We start from the raw sequence: 24,665 nt of genomic DNA, 5'->3' as shown, positions 1-24,665 counted from the left end.
CTTTCACGCGGATCGATATTTATAACCGTCAGATCTAAAAAGACATCGAACGGCTCAGATTAATTAGATCTGTCTTGTATATAAAACCACATCTCCCTCTCACTCAATATCACAATCTCATCTCACAATCTCAAACACTGTAAAATCAAACCCAAAACTTCTCGAGAAAAATGTCGGGTCGTGGAAAGGGAGGCAAAGGTTTGGGCAAAGGAGGAGCCAAGCGTCACAGGAAGGTTCTGAGAGACAACATCCAAGGAATCACTAAACCGGCGATTCGGAGATTGGCTCGTCGAGGTGGCGTCAAGCGTATCAGTGGTCTGATCTACGAGGAGACTCGCGGCGTTCTCAAGATCTTTTTGGAGAACGTTATCCGTGATGCGGTTACTTACACTGAGCACGCCAGGAGGAAGACGGTGACTGCTATGGATGTGGTTTATGCTCTCAAGAGACAAGGAAGGACTCTTTACGGATTCGGTGGTTAAGGATTTTAGCGTTTTGTTTTGTGTTTTTTTCTAGGAACGATTTAGCTGATATCATTTGGAAATTGCGTTTGCGTTTTGCTTTGTAATGTTGTTTGGGATAAATATATGCGTTTGCGTTTGTTACCTCTCTTTCAGTGGACTTGAGAATTTTTTTAGATTTAGCTCTCGCTTCTTCCAGTTGGAGAGAAACGCTTCGAAATCCATTGTTTAAAGAGAAACGACATGAAGTTTGCTTAAACAATTAAAGGATTTTAGTTAATCAATTTGTGTTCAGACGGCACGCATGTAGTAGCTTCTACAAAAGAGACTGAGGGCCTGACTGGTTCAAACGCTGCGGTTGCGGTTGCGGTTGCGGAAAATTGCGGAAGCGGGCGATTGCGGTTTCAAGCGTTATTAAGCGTTTTGAACGACTGGTTTAGCGGTTTAAAATTGGTGCGTTTGCGGGAGGTTTACGACTGGTTGATCAGCGGGTGCAATAGCGGTTGAAACATAATACATGTGATATATAATATATAAATTTTAAAAACACCCATTTTTTTATTAAACTTGATTTATAATTAAAATTTATTAAAAAAGTACTAAAATAATTATTCAAAAAACAAATAAATTTCATATTGAAATACTTATTCCTTTATGCATTTGGCTTTTCACTAAAAATTTAATCAAATAATTTGATAAATGACAAAACATATGCTTTAGATCGTAGATCTTTTCTCTTTTCTCTTAGATCTTGGCTCAGTAGTTTCATCGGTAGGAATAGTCATGTGAGAGTTGAGATGAGTCACTGGTGATTTGTTTTAATATTTTTTACAAATAATCTTATTTTCTTAAATTTCTGATAAAATATTATATTTATTTAGATTTTTTTTGAACTTATGTACGATGTGCCATTAAATTTACATCAAGTTTTTTGGGTTATTGTTAATTAGAATATTATTTAATTCTAATTGTTTATTTTATAATCTCTGCAATCATATTCGTATTTCATTTTTTCCCATCCTTAATGAGTAAAATGGATAGATTGAAGATATAACAAAAAAAAAATCATTATCATTGATTTCTTTTAAGTTTTTTTACAAAAAAAAAAAAAAAAAAAAAAAATTCAATCGCAATCGCCCGCAACCGCAAACGCTTGCGGGAGACAGCTTTTGAAATTTAGTGGTTTGAAGCGATTGGAAGCGATTTGGAGCGACTGGGAGCGATTTGTGTGATTGATTCCAATCGCTAGCAACCGCTACCACCCGCAAACGCAGCGTTTGCGGGAGGTAGCGGGAGAACCAGTCACCACCTGAGTGAAGATAAATTATCTAACTTACTAACAACGGCACGCATTTTTCCGATTTTTGAAAACGAGCTCGATTAATGGGCCACTATAAGGCCCAATAATGACATAGAGCCTGATTCGTTTAAAGGTCGAACATTTTATGTCCATTGATAAAGAACGCGCAAAGGGATATCAATGGCTAAAAGTTACACCAAATAATTTGAATACGAAATTGATGAAGATACATTTTAGGCTTTGACATAACTTTTAGCATATTTACATCAATATTGTTCGGTTGCAAACTTAGGATGCTCCATTATTATTCTACTTAACATAACAATTGATGCACAGAATAGGTATTTCCTAAATAGAAGGGCGAAGGTTCAGCCCCCTCGTTTTACCGCCAAACTGTTTGGGGATTTTTTCGCTGCCGGTTATTGGTCACCCGTGACAATAAACTTTTAGGTAACGATGATTTTTGTTAGCGATGATGATCCTTTTTAAGTAACAAATAATGATGATCTCGTCGATATTCTTTGAAAGTGGGGAGGGTTATCGCTCTTAGCGTATTCTTAGGTTGTTGTCTTGTCCTTTTTCTCTGTCTAAAGGACTCTTTTTATGTAATAATCGGTTGATTGAGAGATTGTCGAATAAGGAATTATGTAACAACTAGGTTAGACCCGCGCGATGCCGCGGGATGTTTTTAATATATTTGATGTTAAATATATTTAATTTTTTGAAATTATATTAATCATAAAAATTATGATTTACACAATGATAAAATATAGAAATATACCGAAAAAATTGCAATGGTTTGTAACTTCGTAGTATTTGTTATGCGTTTTCATTTTAAGTCGGATAAAATTAATTTTATAATTGGCGTCACCGTATAAGAAATCACATCTATATTCGTATTAAATGCATGCAATAAGATAGACATATAATAATTTTTGTTTGATAATACGTAAAGTTTCTGTATGCTGCTCCAAGAATCCAATAACTGATGTTTATCCTCTATCAAGCTTGAGAGATTAACATAGCTCATTCTTAGAATGAAGTGTAAATTAAGCAATTGTATGGTTTTTTTTTTATTTTTGGTCGAAAAGCAATTGTATGGTTTGTTCTCAAATTTAGAATACCAAAACGTTGACAAACATAAACAAAAGAAATGAATAACTTAACTAATCATAACTTGTTAATATCACAAATCAATACTATTGACTAATGATAAATGTGATGTGGAACATAGAAGGATTTTTTTTACTGGACATGAAATGTTTAACTGTATTATTTAAATTTAATTGGCTATCTATATTAAGATTTTATAAGTTATAAATGAAATGATAAATGTTATCTGGTTAATGAATCATTAGCATGCAGGTTTTCATAACATTAACTTTGTTTACATTTTTTTATTGAATAAGTGACTTCTTGTGAGTTATATGTTTTTAAAAAACCTATTTTAGCAACTTCGATGCATTCTAGTGATTGTGCTACATACTATTGGGTAGATGAGCTAAAACAAATTGTGTAGGTAATGTAATAATGTAAAGAAAAAATACATAATTGCGATTAAGAAAAAATTTATTTGTTTTCTATGTATATTTTTTGCGATTAAGAATACTTTAATCGAAACAGAGGTTTTGATGTCAATCAAAACCGTTAATGGACCAAAGTATAAGAGAGCCCAATCGAAGAATATTGAAAATGAAACACAGCCATTACGAAGACCAATCTTGTACCACTTACAAACCTGCAACAATAAGACTTTAAGCATACACAGGGCCAATAGGTCATGTCCAACGGTGGTGCTAAAAGAAATTGTTAAGGATTGTATTGATTAAAACACATTAATTTTAATTAAATCAGCTAAAGTGTTGTTGTGATCGTAGCTTAATTTAGCTAACGATCAATCTAAGGATCGAGTGTTTGTCAAGCTGTGATTGGCTTTTTGTTCCTTCCTTCTTCGCTTTCTTCTGTTCTCTCTCTCCCAACTTCTCCAAGCCGATCAATCTTTGTCCGTCGTCATCACCAACTCCTGCTCCGATGATCGCTCAAATAACTCCGGTGACGGCTTTCGTAGATTATCCGAGGAAGACCATAGCGACGCCTTATGCTGTGGTGGCTGGAATTGCTCTGTCCAAATCCTCCGTGGCACCACCACCTCCTCCTCTTGCTGCAGCGGCGGAGGGAAAAGCTACCACGACCACCAATTTGCCTTCTCTATTGCCTGATTTAATCTTTAATATTGAAGAATATGATTGAGAGTCTCTGTTCATATCTTCCGTGTTGGTTACCCTGTGAACACTGATGCTCTTGATGCACTATACGAGAAGGTGGGATTAAATTGAATGAATCATAGACGCACATTGTTCTATATGTTGTATTGTATGAAGCGAATGCTTAAATCATTGCTTTTGTTTACAGGGGTGGCTCTGGCTCAACATCTTGTGGTGAATGCAAGCTGCAAAGATGGTAAGAGTTTTAGTTACAATAGTTACATTAACATTGTTGTGTTTGTTGCTGTTAATGGCGACTTGATTACGCCTGTTCTACAAGATGTAGATAAGGTAACCAAATGTAATGTAGTTCTTGGAAGAAAGTAGCTAGGTTGTGATTGAACAGAGGTACAATCTTAGGCTGGTTTGTTTGAAATGTGCGAGATTCATGTTGGTTTTTTTTTTTGTTGAGGTACAATCTCTACATATGACAATGATGAGAATATGTTTGTGTGTGATATTTGCAGTGTTCTTCGCCATCCTGTGGTCAAAAATCAAAGTATCAATAAAAATAGAGGTACAATATGTGTTAGTGAGACTTTGGATTTATACAATCTCTCTTTGCATCTGCATAAGATACACAAATATCATGTGTTGGTGATTATTTTCTTGTGTATGGATCAGTTTTCTGAGTATTTGGTCTGTATTTTGTAATTTATGCAGAGACATTGAAGTTGCAGGTTTTTGAACAGGTGTTAAAAGGTTCTTAAGTGCTTCTCTTATTCAGATTCTCAAAAAGGGAATCAAGTTTGGTTTGTACGTTCAAACCAAGGTGGAGTTTTGTGTCCTCTTTATGGTGAAACAAGAACCGTTTGTGCTATGTTTCCTTTGATCTGTCTCCTTTGGCTTATTTCTCTTCCTTATTCATTTTTTTCCTTCTCTCCTCCCATTCTGCTATGTTCTATTCTCTGTTTAGCAATTTTACAAACAAATGGAAAAAGGTTCCAACAACAGCAACAAGTCCACAAAGTTTCCGAAGATGCTTCAAAGAGCTTTATCAATCGGTCACAGTGTGGCACCTTTTTGTCTAGGAAGAGGTTTCCATCAGCACCGTACGACCGAAGGTGAACAGATAAATTTTCTTCGACGGAGAATAGGCGAGTTTGATTCCCATGGCGGCTAGAGTTAGGATTAAAGGAAGAACCTAAAACGAATCCGTTTTAGTGATGCGCGGTAGAGAAAGGTGAGATCAATGGAATGATGATGACATGTAAGCAAAATTAGTACTGATCTGTATTAATGTTATAATCTGATTGGTTACACATTTTAACTGATGTGTCAGCTCTTCCTTCAACTAAAAAGCTGAGGTGTCAACATTGGAGAGAAACACATCCTACTTTTATTGTATTGATAAGGGCTAAAAGTTAAAATAGAGGACTTTTTATTAAGACTATCGGCAAGATTATAGCAATGTCAATTAAAGTCGATCGGCTAATTACAAAATCGTATTCGCTAATCCAACTTAATCACTTAGAATTAGAATCGGATTATATCCTGACTCCTACTCCAGTTAAATTCATGTCCTTGCTGGTTTGGGGCCTTCCTGTATTTATAGATGATGGGACATATCAGTCCCTTGCCTTGGGATTGATGTGGCACCGTTTCCCATTCTAAACGTCTTGGCGGCGGTCATTTGTAGTGGAGCCGATGGCTTAATGGGCCGCTAGAGCATATTTTTCGGCCAGTGTGACTTTATTCGGCTAGTCAACTCTTCCACAAGCTTCGTTGACTGTTTTTTATATGGGCCGAATGGAGGCCTGATAAGATTGGATGAAACCCATATCCAACATAATCGCTTACAAAATCTAAAGTCCAAATCCTAGTTTCCTTAGGATAGGGACACGACTTCTTTAGATATTCAATGTTCTAGATAGCTTTGTATGTCATATATTTCTGTTCTTTTGGGACTTGCGGACATTAGGAAATGTTATCTCCTATTAGATTGTTACTTTGTATCAACGCTATAATTACAAATACATCAGTCTAAGCATGTTAAATTGACAATACTGCAATATTATCAACACTGGGCTACTGTAAATAAGAAAATGGTTTACCAAGCATCGATACTCAACTGGTAAAGACTCTCTAGCAAAGTCTAGAGGTCGCCGGTTCGAGGTTCGAGGGACGGCGCTTGGGAGGGGACCATATAAAATGCTCTGGTCCCTGGCCTGAAGAGATGTCTGGACCTAGGCCTAGAACCTCTTAGTAATCTATATATACATTTTTGGAGACATTTAGCAAATAAATCCTGGAGTTGCAACCTATTTACAAGCATGCCATTAGCATTAATTATTAATTTATTTTTAATTAATTAATAATTTTGATTTTTGGAAACAAGATTTCATGTCCTAATAAATTTTCCAAAAGAATTGGAACTACTCTCTTTAACATTAAGTATTAAGTTTATAATTAATTTAATTAATATTAAGTTTCCAATTTTACAAAATAATATTTTCTTCATACAGACATTTCCTAGACAATCGGCCTAATCAATAAACGACAATGTTTTTAAAACCGGACCGGAAGGTGACCAGAAGTCTTTCGGGTTGCTGGGTCAATTAGTCGGACCGGTTGAACTACGGGTCAATTAGTTTATTGGTTTGTTTATATTTTATGAATATAACATCTATTTTTCTATAAATATATGAACAAAACATACATAGTTAAGTAATAGTGGTCGATATAACATTCCTACTTTTAGTACACCTAGAAATTATATACTACTAACAAAATACTTTCTAATTTCTATATTATATATCTATATTTGTAAAGTTGTACATTTAAAAAAATATATAAATTAAACATTAGTTATATATATATATAACAAATTACATTTTTTAATTAAAAAATAGCTCCGCGGTGTACCGCGGGTGAATATCTAGTTAAATAAAAAAAATGATCGATTTCTTACGGCAAATATCGTTAAAATGTAGGAAACAATTTGTTTCAAGGAAATAACTTACATTAATAGTATCGAGATACCCTCATAAATAACGACTTACCACCATTTATTTTATTGACTTGCCGTAATTAAATAAGGGAAAATGACACCCACACCCACTTTGGGTGTGAGTTGTGTCACCCACACCCACTTTCCACTCTCCCTATACTTTTCCAAGTTTTTTGCTTATGTGTCCACACATTATGGACGATTTTGCCCCTCTCCTCTTTCTCTCCTTCTTTTCTCTCTTTTTCTCTTCTTTTTTTGTTGTTAACACTTTAACAAAGTAAAATATATTTATTTGTTATAATAAAACAAATTTTCTATTTATTTATATAAAAGATATTATGATTATATATTTTCTACATTTTAAGATACATATTGCTATATTTTTTATGAATTTTTAGATTATACAGTATCCATCGGTCGTTGAACATTTGTTCAATTATAAGTGGATAATCAATTGCAGTATTGTTAATAGATAGTTACTTGTGTTTATTCATACAAAATATACATACATAAATTCGGTTAGATCTTTATCCATAGCATATTATCCATAACACAACATAGATCAAATAAGTACAAAACCCTTTAATTCTAAATTTTAAATCCTAGAACATAAACCCTTGAACCTAAAACCAAAACTATTCACTTTAAAAAACAAAGTTTAGTGGATAGAAAAACTATGGATAGGTCTCCATGAATTTACAAAGCATATCTAGACATTAAGCTGAAGAATAGCAGTTGAATGGTGGCTATGGATGTGATCATGTGGATATTTTTTTTGTGGATACCAATGTAGACAGACCAAAGAATCATCATACAACATCCACACAATTAAATCCATAGGCACCATGAGCTCCTTGCTTCATATTTTGTGTTGGTCCAGAAACATATACACTCATAAGAGGTTAATAAACAAAATAAAAATTAACAACATTGATTTATTTAGAACATTAAATATCAATCATGTGGATTAGTAGTTATGGATATTTATCATAATATCTTGCTCATTCTTTACATGAGCAGAAATTTGTCCAAAATAAATTAGTCACATAGATTTCTTTTAGCTAAATATTTTTGTACTATTTTTCAGCTAGAAGTAGGTATATTAGAACTTAGAAGTGTCACTAGAAGCATACTACACAATAAACATGGTCATTATTAATCTCAAAGCCTATCCACCAAATTCTGACCACGTGGACAAGCAATCCAGATGAAATTTATTGACAAGTTTGTTGCATGTTCAAACATCACTATAGTTTAGCCACTTAGATGTCTTTTAGCCAAATATTTTTGTACTATTTTTAAGCTAGAATTAGAGATATTAGAACTTACAAGTGTCACTAGAAGCATACTACACAACAAACATGGTCATTATTAATCTCTAAGCCTATCCACCAAACTCTGACCACGTGGACAAGTAATCCAGATGAAATTTATTGACAAGTTTGTTGCATGTTCAAACATCACCATAGTTTAGGGTGGTTTAGGATTTAAGATTTAGGGTATAAGGTTGACGTTTTTGGGCTTATATGGATTTAGTGTCTATGTGGTGTTAGGATTTAAGACACTAAATCCATGTTGCATGTTGCATGTTTATCATTTTCATCTGTCTAAACCCTAAACCCTAAACCCTAAACCCTAAACCCTAAACCCTAAACCCTAAACCCTAAACCCTAAACCCTAAACACCAAACTCTGACCATGTGGACAAGCAATCCAGATGAAATTTATTGACAAGTTTGTTGCATGTTCAAACATCACTATAGTTTAGCCACTTAGATGTCTTTTAGCCAAATGTTTTTGTACTATTTTTAAGCTAGAATTAGAGATATTAGAACTTAGAAGTGTCACTAGAAGCATACTACACAACAAACATGGTCATTATTAATCTCTAAGCCTATCCACCAAACTCTGACCACGTGGACAAGCAATCCAGATGAAATTTATTGACAAGTTTGTTGCATGTTCAAACATCACCATAGTTTAGGGTGGTTTAGGATTTAAGATTTAGGGTATAAGGTTGACGTTTTTGGGCTTATATGGATTTAGTGTCTATGTGGTGTTAGGATTTAAGATTTAGGGTATAAGGTTAACTTTTTTTGTTTGTCAACAACTAAAGTTACTAAACTTAAAATTTAGTATGTTTATCACCAACTAAAGTTACTAAACTTAAAATTTAGTAATGAAAATAAAAAATAAATATTAAAGAAAAAAAATATTAGAAAAGAAAGAGAAAAGTTAGAGAGAGAGATGAGAAGGAAAACAAAAAGTAGAAAGAGAAGGTTAGTTTAGTTAGAGGGTGTAAGTTGTAATTTGACATAAGAAAAGTATAGGGATAGTAGAAAGTGGGTGTAAGTGTCAATACTTTAGGAGAAAGTGGGTGTGGATGTCATTTTCCCATTAAATAATACTCTCTCTATTTCAAAAAATATCATGGTTTAAGTTAAATGCACAACTTGTTACAAAAAAGACAGTAAAATCAAAATAGCCATAAAATATCAAATCATTTATAATTTGTATAAAAATTTGTAAAGCATCTTTTATAATGAAATAAAATAAAATCTCTAAACCATCATATAGTTTAAAACATAGGAGTATCAGTTTACCATCAGAAATAACAATCTACCGTTTATTTACAAAGACACCCGTTGGTTATCGATTAAGACGAGTATTTATTGATTATGTATGTATTGTATATGGTTTCTCTGTAACTTTGTAAACTCAGGCTCGAAGTGATAACAATAAATAGACGTTGAAGAAAACTGATAAACCGTTATTATCTAACGGTTACAAGTGACAAATGTATTTTGTCCCAACAGCTTTCATTTCATTTTTCACTTTTCAGTATACATATTACACAACATACATCAGATTTAGATACACGGTTAAGAATCTAAAATCTTATCTATCCACTATGTTTTCAAATCAGTGTAATCATGCAGAATGAATATGTCATAAAAGTATTGTGTATGATGCTAGTCCAATTCTGACGAAACTAAGATAATTAACAGTCATAGGATGCCTTATATATGAGTTTTAGTCTGATATCATCACTGATGCTTATTTCAATTAGTGCTAAATACTAATCACGGTCATTGTGTAATTATGTTTCGCATGGACTGATAAGGTTAGGTTGTATCATAACTAGGTCTTCGGGTTGACCGAGCAACTTCAGTAATCTGGTTGGGTAATAAGAATGCCTCTTATTGTGAGTCAGTGTACAGCACATATAGTATGGTTGTTGGATACTTTGTATTCAACAAAATATTAGCAGGACATAAATTTGTTGTCACATCTTTCCGTTTCTGTTCGGAGTCAGTCAAATGTTTCCAATCTTTCCTTTATTATACCCAAATATCTGATTATAATTAACAATTTTGAAAAAAATTATCCTTGACTATGGATGACATGTAAAATAAATGTATATACACACAATTCTTGATTAAGGAGGATTGATTATGGAAGTCACTCTAATTGAGTCTTACTTTTCAGTCAACTCTAATTTTATTACCACAAATATCTCGCCATCATTATATATATATATATATATATATCCATATGTCCCATTATACCAAAACATTACATCTTAATTATACAAAGCCAAACCTAACGTTAACAAAGAGAAAAAAAAAAGATTCGGCGGCCATGGCTTCCAAATGCATAAGTGACTGTGTAAACGTCGAAAATGATGCCACTGGGGGCCGGCCGGGTACAACTTTAGCCAAAATTCACAAGTGGCCAGCTGCAGAGGTGGAGTTCATACAGTCAATCAGCCACGGAGGTAGCCAGGGTCGTACCACAGCGATTGAGAGCATATCTTGTAGACAAATGTACCTTAGGAGCTATACGTTCTCAAGAAAAGAGGAAAACGAGGACAGTGATCGAAGATGTTTTAGAGGATGTAGGAAGAAGGTTGCGAAAAAATGTACGAGGAGTAAAACCACATCACGTAGGGCGTTGGTGGTCAGATTTTTAAAGAAATATTTGCTTTGTAGTAACCCTAATAAGATTAATGCTAATGAGTGAAGTAATTTTATCAATAAACAGATGAATAAAAACTAAGTTTTTGAAAAATTTATCAGTGATGGGGTTCAATATAAATGAAATATTTATACATGTATCATGAAGATTGTTCCAATACAATACATCTTTCATTTCTCTTCACAATATTCTGGTTTACTAATTATTATCGTACACAACACACGTATATAAGATATTAACCAATTTTCAACAGCAGCTTGCTTATGTATTACAAGAGCATGTGCAATGGGGCTCTCTTATCATAACCTCTCATCTATAAAAAAAAAAAAATGTTGTTTAATTATGAGAATCTTTCAGAAAAGTGGTTTTAGGGGGCTTTTAAAACAAAAATCTAATAGCAAAATCTAAAACGAAGTTCTAAAATCTCAAAACTAAAAACACAAATCTAAAAACTGATATTGAAAATGTTGAGGTTTTACAAGTGTAATAGACCTAAATATGATCCCTTGCCAAGAAAGAAATTAAGAAAAAAAAACAAGGGGAACAAGTGTAGTGTTTAAGCAGTCACTTTTATCGAATCCTAAGAGCCATCAAGTTAGGAAAAGATTTTAGGTTCCTTCTAGCTGTCATAGTATTCATATTTCCTTAATCCTCAAGATGGAAGGAGAAGACTCTGTTTTTTAGTTTTTCCAGGCCAACAAAGCTTCCCAAGTGAGGAAGATAACCAGAGAGAAGCGAAGTTGATATGCTCAAATTAACCCTAGAGCTACTCTCTCAAATTAAGAGATCAATGCAGTACTTAGGGGTCAAATTCCACAAGGACTCAAGACTACACAATAAATTATAGAGTTTTATAATTATGCTAAACAAATTGATTTAAATAAAGATAAGCAATGCAAAAATATTAAATAAAACTGTTGTAAATTCAATGGATCAAAAAGCTAAGCCTAGGGAATTTCTCAGGAAATTATGAAATATTAAATCAATCAATAAATTAGGATTCAAACAATTAAGAACAGATCTAGAACTCTAAACACTTTTGTAAATTAAATCAGTTCTCACTGCAAATAATATCTAAATTTAAAACCAGAAAATCCAAATCTTTTTGTAAAATTCTAGGTAATAAATCAGCAATAAAATCAGGTTTAGATTGCTCACAAAATTATTAAATCAAATCTCTTTGCAAGAAATAATTTTGCTCATCAAAAGGTTTTATCAGGAAAATTAATTATATTCTCATATCAATTTATTTTCCTAGGATATTAATTCTAGATGGCCAATCAAGGATTAATATGAAGAACAACCTAAGATGAAGATCTAGCAAGATAAAGAATCCTAAATAATCAAATCTAATAATTCATAAAATCCCTGTGAAAAACCCTAAACCTAACAAGCAAACTACTCAGACATAATCAAAGAAGAACAAGACATGATTCTGAATAATAAGCAATTGAAATTAAAAGAGTAAAGGGAGTTCAAGAAATTCTTCTCTCAAAGCAGATCTCTTTCTCTCCAAAGCTCTCAAAATCTCACAGGGTTGCAGGAAAAATAAAACTTGATAGAATACAACTTAAGGGTTTGGAAAACCTAAAAACACTATTTATATGTCCTAAAACACGTCATGGACTTATGTTGCAAATATGGAAAACTTTGGGGCAGATTTGTAAATTTTCCAAAACTTGGGTCTTGAGTCGGCAGAGATGAGTGTCGATCGATGCCTCCTATCTTGGTGTCGGTCGATGCTCCTGCTTTCATCCGAGACCAAATTGATTCTTCAAGATTTATGCTCCAAAACATCCGAATTGCTCCATTTTGCTCCTTCCATGCTAAAAACCTGTAAAGACTCAAAAACAATCTAGAAACAAATGAAAAGACACTAAAAGACTCTTTATATCATGGTTAAAAACCACAAAAACCATGATATATCAACTCCCCCAGACTTAGCCTTTGCTTGCCCTCAAGCAAAACATAAGCTTAGATCTGTGAAAGAGGTTTGAAAACTGGGAACTCACTCAACTGCATAATGATTCTTATTCACACTCTTCATTTACCTGACTCAAGAATTTACTTCTTATACTCAACCATGATTAGCATCAACATTCCTTACTCAAATCCCACAATCCTTTGGAATCTCTGAAATCTCCATTGTCATCTCATTAGTCAATATTAAAGCATAAATAAGGTGAATTCTTACCTTAGGTGTATTGATCAGTGACATATGGACTCTCTTCAGGCCAAGACATTCTTCTTACATCTCCTTTCCTCTCCCTTTTCTCACTTCCATAATTTTTTTTTCTTCTTTTTTTTTTTCTAAATCAAAGGTGTAAGCGAATACCGGGGTCATCGGTAATTTACCTACCCCTCACTTCCAAGCTTTGTGTGATCATTTGACTCAAGAGTAGAATAATGAGGTCACATGTAATTTACCTACCTCTCTAAACTGATCAAAATCATCTCATCTTTTATTCTCTTTTTTTTTCTGATCTTTTTTCTTTTGTTTAAAGCACTGAAGGGAAGAGAGAGGGGAGACATACTTTGAAAAATTGCATTGTCTTGTATGGCCTGAAGAAGAAGTCTAGTCCACTGATTTCCAACCCCAAAGTAAGAGATTAAGTCCGGTTAAAATCCTGATAAAGGTTGAGACAACATTAGATCAATCAGATATCCATTGAATAAGGGCTTTCAGGATTGTTGATAAGGCTCATAGTCTTTCTAAGCTTCAGTTCTGAGATCAAGCATAAACAAATAATCATTAGAGTGTTAGCCAAATAAGAGAAATCATTAGTCAAGATCATAATTCCCAAAGATAAAAAGAAAAATTTTGAAAAATTTGACTCAAACTTTATGGTTTTGACTGACACAACTGAAACTCAGAAACAGAAAACATAGTTAGTAACTAACCTCCCCCAGACTTAAACAACACTGTCCCCAGAGTTATCAAGTAAGAGGAAAGCAAAAATAAAAATAAAATAAATAAAAATCAAAGCAAAAGAAAAAGAAAAACCTACCAGTGGGTTGCCTCCCATTAAGCGCTTGTTTTCAGTCATTAGCTTGACTGTATTGGAGCTCAGGCATCCGTAGGAGCAAAACATGGCATTGAAGTCCTCTTCATCCAAGGTGGTGTATAAGCTTTAGGTGAATGAAGTCTGCCAAGGATTTGAGGAACGGGACCAGGGCGGGATTTAGGGATTGTTGTGCTTCTCTTATGTCCTGCAAAATCATCAACAGAAGAAACAAGCGCTCTACGATAATCTCGTGGCTTGGTTAACTGCAAAACAGTTTTTCTCTCTTTAAAATTCTTGTTGATGATAGGAGGAAGTTTAGGAGAAGGAGAGGTGTACCTTTGCCTTACCTGAGGGCTTTGGAGTGTGGATTGATGACTCTTCTGTTTGGAAACAGGTTTCTGACTTGGAGCATCAGTCTTGGACAAGCTTTGTCGCGGTCGTGGAGGGGTGTCGATCGATACTCTCTTGGTGGTGTCGATCGACACTGAGCCTGATACCCGTGTTGCAGAAACTTTTTCAACAGAAAAAGTCTGTCCATCAATAGTAGGAGCCCTCCTCAGCTTATCCATCTCAAAATTCATACTCAAACCATCCACATTCAGTGCTATGTGTCCCTTCTGCACATCGATGATTGCACCAGCTGTAGCCAAGAAAGATCTTCCTAAGATGAGAGGATCTTTAGGCTCTTGATCATACTTCAGAACCACAAAGTCAGTGGGAATCATGAAGTTTCCAACCTTAACTGGAATGTCCTCTAAAACACATTCAGGAATTCTTCGGGAGCGATCAGCCAAGATAAGAGAAATCTGAGTTGGCTTGAATTCTGTCATCCCAAGTCTCACAGCAACAGAATGTGGCATCAAGTTGATGCTAGAACCAAGGTCACAAAGTGAGTGTGCAAACCTTCCTGCTGAGATTGAGCAATCAAGGACAAAGCTTCCAGGATCTGGTAACTTCTCTGCAGTCCTACATTGAATGATTGCACTCACTTCCTTAGAGACAACCACCTCCTGCTTCTTCTCCTTCTTCCTCTGAACAGGCTGGTTCAACAGAATTGCACTGACATCTTTAGTAAGCAGTGCTCCTTCTTCAAGACTCAAACCATTTGATACCATTCTCTTAACATAGCGTTTTAGTGGTGGTGAAAGCTTCACTGCATCAATCAATGGCATCTCAATCATCACCTTGTCCATCATTGCCTTGCATCTAGCTTCCTCCATCTCTTGCTTAGACTTTCTTGGCTTGGGAAAAGGAATCTTAGGCTTGTAGATCCTCTCAACTGTTGGAACCTGAGATTTTGCGGTTTCTGGGCTCGTCTGGGATGAGTGTTGACCGACACCCAGGTGGTGTCGATCGACACCATCATCTGAAACCGAGAGATTGGTCGATTTCTCTTCTTTTTCTGAAGAAGCAAGTTCACCATCATCTTCATCCCTCACAGATATGGCATTACAAGCATGTTTGGGGTTTGACTCAGTTCTTCCAGGAAGAAAACCCTCTTGTCGTTTGACAGACCCAGCAGTCTGAATAACCTGATTCTCCAACTTCTTGACATGAATGTTCAATGCTTCAATCTTTCCATTCAGCTCAGTGTAGACATTGTCAATCTTTCCATTGAATGTCACTGTCAAATTCTCTTGACCTTGTAGAAGCTGCTCAAGTATGGCCTCCATTCTACTCTCAGAAGAAGTCTTAGGAGGTGGAGACTGATAAGATGAGTTCCCATATGTCCTTGTATAGCCATTATTCTGTTGTTACTGCTGATACTCTGGCTTGGAAGTGTAGCCTGAAGAGTTCCCACTGTAAGGCCTATTGCCTTGCTGATTTCCAAACCGCTGTCCCTGATTCCCATACACATAGTTCACATCTTCCTCTTGGTGTCCTTGATCAGGTTCTGGCTCATATGTCTCAACCTCAACAGCAAAATGAACAGATTTCTTACCCATAAGGAGATTATGCACTGAATCAAGCTTAGCACTAACAGAAGCTAGCTGGTTTGAATCAAATCCTCCATGCAATCTCTTTCTTTCAGCATCTGCTCCCTTAGTGCTATTGCTAGAAGCCAAATTCTCAATCAAAACTTCAGCATCTTCTGGCATTCTTGTCTTAAAATTCCCATGACTTGCAGCATCCAAAGCTAACTGATACTTCCAGTCACACCCTCTGAAGAAGATACTCAACAGTTGTACCCTTGAAAAACCATGGTGTGGACAGTCCCTCTGATAAGCTTTGAATCTCACCCAAGCTGCCTTGAAAGCTTCATCTGGTCTTTGCTTGAAAGTGGATAGCTTGACTCTCAACTCATCTGACATTGCATCATCATAGAAATGGTTGAGGAAAGCCACTTTGACTTGTTGCCAAGATGTCAAAGATCCAGCTGGCAACTGCTTCAACCACTGAGATGCCTCTCATGCAAGTGAGTATGGGAAGAGCTTGCAGAATATGAAGTCCTCAGTCACTCCATTAGCCTTGATACTGGTCACAAGATCCTCAAAATGCTCAATGTGATCCAAAGGCTTCTCATTGGGCAAAGCAGAGAAAGGACTTTGCCCAACTAGTTGAAAGTACGCAGGTTTCAACTCAAAATCATTCCTCTGAAAAGGGGGAGGAACAATAGCAGACCGGTTCTCATACACCAGATCAGCCCTATTGTAGTCAGCAATTGTCCTGATCAAGTCCCGGTTGTTCTCCTGTCGTCGAACTGGGTTCTATACGTGGTTGGCAGCTCCACGCACGTCTGCAGGTGGGTGTCGATCGATGCCACCTGGTTGGTGTCGACCGACACCAAGATCCGGATCATCAACAACACCAGCTTGTTGATTCACAACAGCCTGTTCGATGACAACAGGTTCAGGAATCACATTTCCTTGTGCATCAAGCTTTTGGCCCTGCTCATTGCGCAAGTGGCCCTCTTGATCCCTCAAAACACCAGCCTCATCACGCATCAGAATGATCGTATTAACCATCTTTAGAGATTTAGCTGCTTTTCTGTTCTCACGCTCAAGTTTTCCCAACTCTTGGTTTGACAAATTCACAGTAGGACCAGACTTGTTGCTCCTTGTGTGAGGTCTAGGAGGCATGCACCTGAAACACCAAAGAGAAGAAAAACAAAAACGTGTAAGTTTAAAATAAAAAGAAAAATTTAGACAAAATCTAAAACTCAAATCTAATGGTAGATCAGAGAGTCCCCGGCAACGGCGCCAAAATTTGATATGCTCAAATTAACCCTAGAGCTACTCTCTCAAATTAAGAGATCAATGCAGTACTTAGGGGTCGAATTCCACAAGGACTCAAGACTACACAATAAATTATAGAGTTTTATAATTATGCTAAACAAATTGATTTAAATAAAGATAAGCAATGCAAAAATATTAAATAAAACTGTTGTAAATTCAATGGATCAAAAAGCTAAGCCTAGGGAATTTCTCAGGAAATTATGAAATATTAAATCAATCAATAAATTAGGATTCAAACAATTAAGAACAGATCTAGAACTCTAAACACTTTTGTAAATTAAATCAGTTCTCACTGCAAATAATATCTAAATTTAAAACCAGAAAATCCAAATCTTTTTGTAAAATTCTAGGTAATAAATCAGCAATAAAATCAGGTTTAGATTGCTCACAAAATTATTAAATCAAATCTCTTTGCAAGAAATAATTTTGCTCATCAAAAGGTTTTATCAGGAAAATTAATTATATTCTCATATCAATTTATTTTCCTAGGATATTAATTCTAGATGGCCAATCAAGGATTAATATGAAGAACAACCTAAGATGAAGATCTAGCAAGATAAAGAATCCTAAATAATCAAATCTAATAATTCATAAAATCCCTGTGAAAAACCCTAAACCTAACAAGCAAACTACTCAGACATAATCAAAGAAGAACAAGACATGATTCTGAATAATAAGCAATTGAAATTAAAAGAGTAAAGGGAGTTCAAGAAATTCTTCTCTCAAAGCAGATCTCTTTCTCTCCAAAGCTCTCAAAATCTCACAGGGTTGCAGGAAAAATAAAACTTGATAGAATACAACTTAAGGGTTTGGAAAACCTAAAAACACTATTTATATGTCCTAAAACACGTCATGGACTTATGTTGCAAATATGGAAAACTTTGGGGCAGATTTGTAAATTTTCCAAAACTTGGGTCTTGAGTCGGCAGAGATGAGTGTCGATCGATGCCTCCTATCTTGGTGTCGGTCGATGCTCCTGCTTTCATCCGAGACCAAATTGATTCTTCAAGATTTATGCTCCAAAACATCCGAATTGCTCCATTTTGCTCCTTCCATGCTAAAAACCTGTAAAGACTCAAAAACAATCTAGAAACAAATGAAAAGACACTAAAAGACTCTTTATATCATGGTTAAAAACCACAAAAACCATGATATATCAGAAGTCTCTCCAAACATTTGGTATGCAGTATGTTTTTTACTTGTGAATTTGTGATGTCTAAAAGAATCAAGCACTCCTCTCACTAAAGAAAAAATACCACCAGCAGAAGTACATGGATGCGAGCAAGGCGCCTATACAGATACTACCTTGCACTAGGGGCCACATTAGTATCAAAGCTCGAGTTGAGTTCCAGGGAACCATGGGAGTCTGAGTCATTGTTCTTACTTTTCATTGAATTTTCAGAAGTTATACATTCTTTTAAGTCGATAACAACCTGGGACATGTTTGGCCGTTTTTCTGAGGAAGGGTTTGCGCATGACATACCCAATTCAAGAGCTCTCCAAACTGAACGAGAGTTGTATTCACCGTGAAGGTTAGGATCAACAATCCTAGTAATATCTCCTTCACTAAGCACAAATGCCACCTATTCTGTAATGTGAGGCTTTTCGCGGGCTTGGTCAATCACATGTTGGTTTGTGATCATCTCTAGTAATACAATCCCAAAACTGTATACATCGCTCATTTCAGCCAACCGGCTTGTTCTATAATATCTGGAAACAAGAAGATGAAGTAGAATTTATATATAAAAGCAGTAAAGATGAATGTCAACTTAAATGTCAACATGTATATATCAATGGAGTGAACTAATAGTACTTACTCTGGATCAAGATATCCAGGAGTACCAGCAAGGACCGTTGAAACCTCAAATTCATCTTCAACTTGAAACGACTTTGAAAGCCCAAAATCTGCGATTTTGGCCCTGAAGTGATCGTCCAACAATATATTCTTTTGACATCTCTATGCACCATTGACGGTCGGCATCCATAATGCAAATACTCCAATCCTATGCAAGACTCATTCATGTTAATTGATGTCATAAATTCAGGTGAATGAAGACTTGGTAGGAAATTGTTAATCATCATTATACATTCTCATGCTTTTTTTGTAATATTAAGATGTATAATCATATATGTGAATCATTGATATCCACTAATGACATGAACGCTTTTGTAATGAAAACAAGTTAGTGAAACTGTTTTGAGTTAGCCCGAACCTAGTGCAGCATCCACACCTATTTGTAGTCTCGTCGTCCATTTCAATACAAAGTCACCATTTTTTTTTCCTGTATTAGAGTCAGAATTAGCCATCGTATGAATCGTTTATTTTGATTCAAATGATTATTAAATATATGTGTGTGTGCATATTTCACCTGACAAATGATCTCTTAAGTCTCCATTGGGCATGTATTCGTAAATGAGGGCCAAGTGATCTCTTTCATCGCAATATCCGACAAGGTTCACCAAATTTATGTGGTGAACTCTTAGAAGAAGTTCGACCTAATGACCAACAATGAAAAAACACATTGGTTAAGCATGATGCTAAAATTAAACATATACAAAAAAATCTCTATAAATTACTAAATTCTAAGTTAGTTTAGTCCCAAACTGGCCACGGTAAAAGTTAACAAATTTCAATAAAATAATAAGATAAGTTTTCTTTTGAAAATCATATGTAAATATATGGTCTTATTATTAACATGAATTAATTATTATATAAATTATTCAGATATTTGTCCCAAAAAATATATATGTATTCAAAATATAACTAGGGGTGTCAAAATTGTTAACCCAACCCAACTCAACTCATTATCCAATGAGTTAAAAGTTAAATGAGTTTATGAGTTGACTCAACTCAATTAACAATTGGGTTGGATCAGCCCATAAATCCATTTAGTTAAATGAGTTTGCTTTTGCATTTGGCAGAAAATTTATCAGTTTGCATTTTAGGCAAGAGATTTACGGGTTTACATTTTTGACAAAATATTTACAGGTTTGCGTTTTGGCGGGAAAATTGCGGGTTTGCGTTTTTGACGAGAAATTTACGGGTTTGCGTTTTTGTCGGGAAAATTGCAGAATTATATTTTGGCAGGAAAATTACGGATTTTCGTTTTGGCAAGAAAATTGCGGATTTACGTTTTTGGCGGAAAAATTATAAGTACAAAATTTTGGTGGGAAAATTATGGGTTTGAGATTTCGGCGAGAAAATTATAAAATGATGATGATGACATCATGCTGTTTACTATGATATATATGTTGATATGATGATAGTGATGTTAATATGATTATGAAGGTATGATGATGATAGTATGACAACATTGATAATGATGATAGTTACATGATGATAGTATGATGATGATGATGATGATAGTTACATGATTGTAGTATGATGATGATGATAGTATGATAATGTTGATATGATGATGATGATAGGATGATGATGTTGGTATTATGATGATGTTGACGATATTTGGTTGATAATAAAAAATTGATAGGTTAGTGATTAACTCATGAATCTATTATAACCAAACTCATTTGACTCATGAACTTATTTAATCATCAACTTATTTAACTCATCAACTCATTAGGATCAAAATTTTCAACTTATTAGGGTTCATGAGTTGAGTTGAATTGGGTTGACTCATTAATCTTGACCCATTTTGACAACCTAGATATAACTAAGACAATTAAGTAAACATGACTCTAGTGTTGTTTTAATTTATTTTTAAATTTGTATTTTTGTTGTAACTCATATTTAATCTTTTTTTACTTCATCATAAACTTTTGTTGTTTTTTATTTCCAATTACATCCAAAAATTGAGAAATTTTAGAAAAATCCAAATTTATCAAAGTTTCTTATTTTGATTAGATTTTTTTAAAAAGATATATATACAGAAATTAGGTTAATCTTTTAAAATTAATAATTATTAGTTTATTGATACATTCCTATTTCCATAAAATAATAAAAATATTGTGTTCTCGATATTATTAATTTATGAGGTTTTACGGTATAGAGATCATACTTCATATTTTGTGTTTTTTTTTTTTTTTGGCTATTTTGTTAGAAGATCTGTGGCATATCATACCTCGGCCTTGAAGTGTTTATAGCCTTGTGATGATGATTGCGAGAGTACTTTAACCGCTACTTGATCTGAATCATTCAGATAACCATGATAGACGACGCCAAACCCTCCTTCCCCTAGAGCTATTTGGAAGTTTTTTGTCATTTCCACAACTTCTGAATACCTAAACCTTCTCCTTTTTGTCTCAATCAACTGTTCCGATATAGCAACTAGCAAAGGGAACAAAGATATGTATAGAGAAAACTTTAGTAAAACAACCATATCATTGACACCTTATAGTTTATAGTTGTTGATTGATTGATGAGTCTCTGCAAAAACCTGGACTTGATTGCTTCTTCTTTCTGAACACGAAAATGAGAATCAGTACCACTCCGATGACCACAACTGCGGAAACAGCCAATGCAACCATCATCACTGGAAATTTCTTTTTTGGGACACATGAATTGGATAAACATTTATTGCCATCGCCCTTATTGTCATCTTCATCAACACTGCAAAAATAATATACTGATCTTTAAGTATTCTATATGCACAAGCCTTGTGCCACAAGTCAAGGGATCTTGAATGAAAATGTATGGACGGATTTGCTTTTACAATAGCTGTAGTCCTTTCTTTTCTCTATCACGTAGGGTCTTTGGTATTGAACTATTCAGTTTGTTCTTCCTTAAGTCTCTGTTTTAAAAGGAAAAACCTCGTACTTAGGTGAAAATGATCCATGAGAATACCCACTATAACATACTACAAACTTACATGAACAACAAAGATTTCATGTCAGCTAGAAACTCTGGCACCAATCCGGTCAAATTGTTATTTGACAAGTCCCTGAAGTTTGTAATAAATCGAAAAAAAAAAAAAAAAATGTCACTGGCATGTCTAAATAGGCTTCCTTTCGGTAACTAATAAACATACTTACAGCTTTTGCAGATGGGTAAGATTTTGAATTCCAGTTGCTATATTTCCCGTTAAACCACTTGAAGACAAGTTTCTGTTTAAAAGTCCAAGTAAAAAATAAAAAAATAAACAAATGTTCTCTAACCAGTCTAAAATGGACTGTGTTATAGAGGTCTCACAAGGAAGTAATTCTTGGTGGCGTAACATTCGTGTCGTTGCAACTTAGACCCTCCCATAGAAACTGCCGTGGTACGCATGGGTCTCCTTGCCATGAGATTCTACTCAACCTGTTGGCGTTTTTTATGTTTTTTATAGCAATCACTGTCATAAAGTTTTCCGACGCACATGTTAGATTTAGCATACACGATGTTTTTGAGTAATTTCATTAAAAACAAATGTACCAATTAATACCATCATCTACGTTTGTTTCAGACTGTGGTAACTTCATAACTGTCAAAACTTCAATGGCGTTAAGCAGAGGAGGGAGAGTTGAATTATGATTTCTTTTAAGCTGTAACAAGCATTTTCCTACTTCACAAAGAGATGGTACCCGGGTGTAAACAGTGGTGACCCCTAGATATTGAGGCCTCATAGTGGGATAAATTTCTTCTCCATTCCACACAATGCTGAACTCTCTAGTCTGGTTGGCCTGTAAAGATTGTACCTCAGTGAAGTGGAAATATATGATCAATTTATCATTAGGGAACTCAAGATCCTTAGTAACACTCAACGGTGCACTGGCATTAGCAGGTATTGCGGCGGTCATGAGCAATTCTTTCGGCACAAAATAGCTATTAAGGGAGTTATCGACGTTGAGAGCTGTGGAAATCTGCTTCCATTCTGACTCAAAGTGTGGAACCCATATTCGATCGTGTATATCATCTGGGAACCTGCGGTTCATATAATGTTGCATTAGTAACCATCAACAACCGAATGAGTAAAAAAATCTTAATATCAATATTTAAAGCTGATTTACCTTACAACTTTTGTTGATTCACTTAGGTAGGACCTCAGTATTGACTTCAAAGAACTTGATCCTGTGTTGTAAGTATCATTTGGTAGAGCCCTTAGTTCCAAGGCCGACATGATTGGCGTTGATGTGCCTGTCTTAATGAGACACACATCCAAAGAGTTTGACTTAGGGATGTGAATGATCTCCTCCCATGTATCACCATTTACATGCTTCTCCAAATCTATTGTTACCCAGAAATTAGGGCCTATGTACAAATCAAATCTAGGAGAAACGTTTTGACCATCGTAATTTCCGTAGTTACTTGTAGCTCTGATCAAATAATTTCTTCCCCGGTGCACGCTCAGATTGTAGCAGTTTCGTAGACCGTCTGGAAAGTATCTCAACGTTGTCTGTGATTTTGGGTACTTCCACTCTAAGCTTGCATCAATTCTACCAATTTTTCCACTTTGGATGAAGCTTGAATCTGATGAGAAATGTAATCCAGTTTCCACCTCAATATAAGGAGACTGTTCACTTGGGGATAATCCGCAATCCAAACTGATGAACTCTGTTGAAAGAGATAGAAGAGAGTAATTGTAAAAATGTTCAAACCCATTGCATTAGTTGAAGACCTATCAGATTCTTTGCTTAGATTACAAGCATTGCAAATTAATACGACAGACCATGCTCATCCAAATAATTTTACGGGTCTAATACACATTTCTTCATTACAAATAGTATACGAAAATCCTAAACGTTTGAATTAAAAAAGGAGGCTACTATTAGTGCCATCAACAAAAACCTATGGGAACCCTCCATATTCGCTTCGAAGAGAAAACCTTAACAGAAAAGGTTATAAACAACAGAACTGGCCCAAAGGTCAAGCTCATGAAGCATGAGCTTGTGGCTTTATTTTATGCTGTGTATTTTATATACAACTTTCAGCCTTGTTTTCCAAAAAATGTGTTTAGTCTAGTGGCATTTGTTTATGTTAGTTGGAATGAGTACATGGGTTTGAGTCTTACTATTAGCAAAACAGCCCTTTTATTTTAATTTGATTGTGGTATTTATTAACTTAGAGACGGCTCTGATAAACAATGGGAGGACATTTCAAGAGAGCTTACCAAGTAACGCTTCGGAAAACGTGAAAACATGTCTTTGTTCAGTTGACGAATGAGTCAATACGTTATACGTCTCCTCTAGTGGGCAACACTTTTTATTTGTCAGAAAAATATTCAACTTGGCTTGTTTATTTTGAAGAATAAATTATGAGAAAGAGAGATGGAATCATGGAAGTAGCCTTTCTAGTGGGAATCCAACGAATGAAGAGTTTAGCATAGTTACTCTTCTGAACCCGAGTATCAAGGAGAACGCCAAACTTTTGATGGTACACAGTAAGGTGTTATTTGTAGTGGATAAAGATCTCATGGAATAAGCTGAATGATATATCATGGTTTTTATGGTTTTTAACCATGATATAAAGAGTCTTTTAGTGTTTTTTCATTTGTTTCTAGATTATTTTTGAGTCTTTACAGGTTTTTAACATGGAA

The 24,665-nt window shown here is 35.0% G+C and overlaps 2 protein-coding genes and 1 pseudogene across 3 annotated transcripts; 2 read left to right on the top strand and 1 right to left on the bottom strand.

Annotated features, from left to right (window-relative positions):
- Positions 1–70: 70 nt before the first annotated feature.
- Positions 71–611, top strand: LOC104711094 (histone H4). The gene has a single exon (XM_010427768.3). The coding sequence runs from the start codon at positions 171–173 to the stop codon at positions 480–482; it is 312 nt and encodes a 103-aa protein (XP_010426070.1). The 5' UTR covers positions 71–170; the 3' UTR covers positions 483–611.
- Positions 612–10,576: 9,965 nt separating this feature from the next.
- Positions 10,577–10,997, top strand: LOC104715327 (uncharacterized). The gene has a single exon (XM_010432742.2). It carries the CDS (start codon positions 10,617–10,619, stop codon positions 10,995–10,997), a length of 381 nt encoding a protein of 126 aa, XP_010431044.1. The 5' UTR covers positions 10,577–10,616.
- Positions 10,998–17,589: 6,592 nt separating this feature from the next.
- LOC104711092 (putative receptor-like protein kinase At3g46340) lies at positions 17,590–23,934 on the bottom strand (annotated as a pseudogene). Its single transcript, XR_015567120.1, has 13 exons — positions 23,859–23,934; positions 23,140–23,683; positions 22,575–23,053; positions 22,343–22,484; positions 22,186–22,257; positions 22,023–22,094; positions 21,867–21,944; positions 21,543–21,763; positions 21,276–21,481; positions 19,563–19,689; positions 19,407–19,475; positions 19,011–19,196; positions 17,590–18,903 (listed from the first exon to the last, which is right to left on the bottom strand). The product of XR_015567120.1 is annotated as a putative receptor-like protein kinase At3g46340 (transcript).
- Positions 23,935–24,665: the final 731 nt, after the last annotated feature.

Source organism: Camelina sativa, chromosome 9, assembly GCF_030686135.1.
Source record: "Camelina sativa cultivar CO46 ecotype springtype chromosome 9, ASM3068613v1".
NCBI lineage: Eukaryota > Viridiplantae > Streptophyta > Magnoliopsida > Brassicales > Brassicaceae > Camelina > Camelina sativa.
Note: the sequence above shows the minus strand (reverse complement) of the source record. Positions and strands in the feature narration are given on the sequence as shown.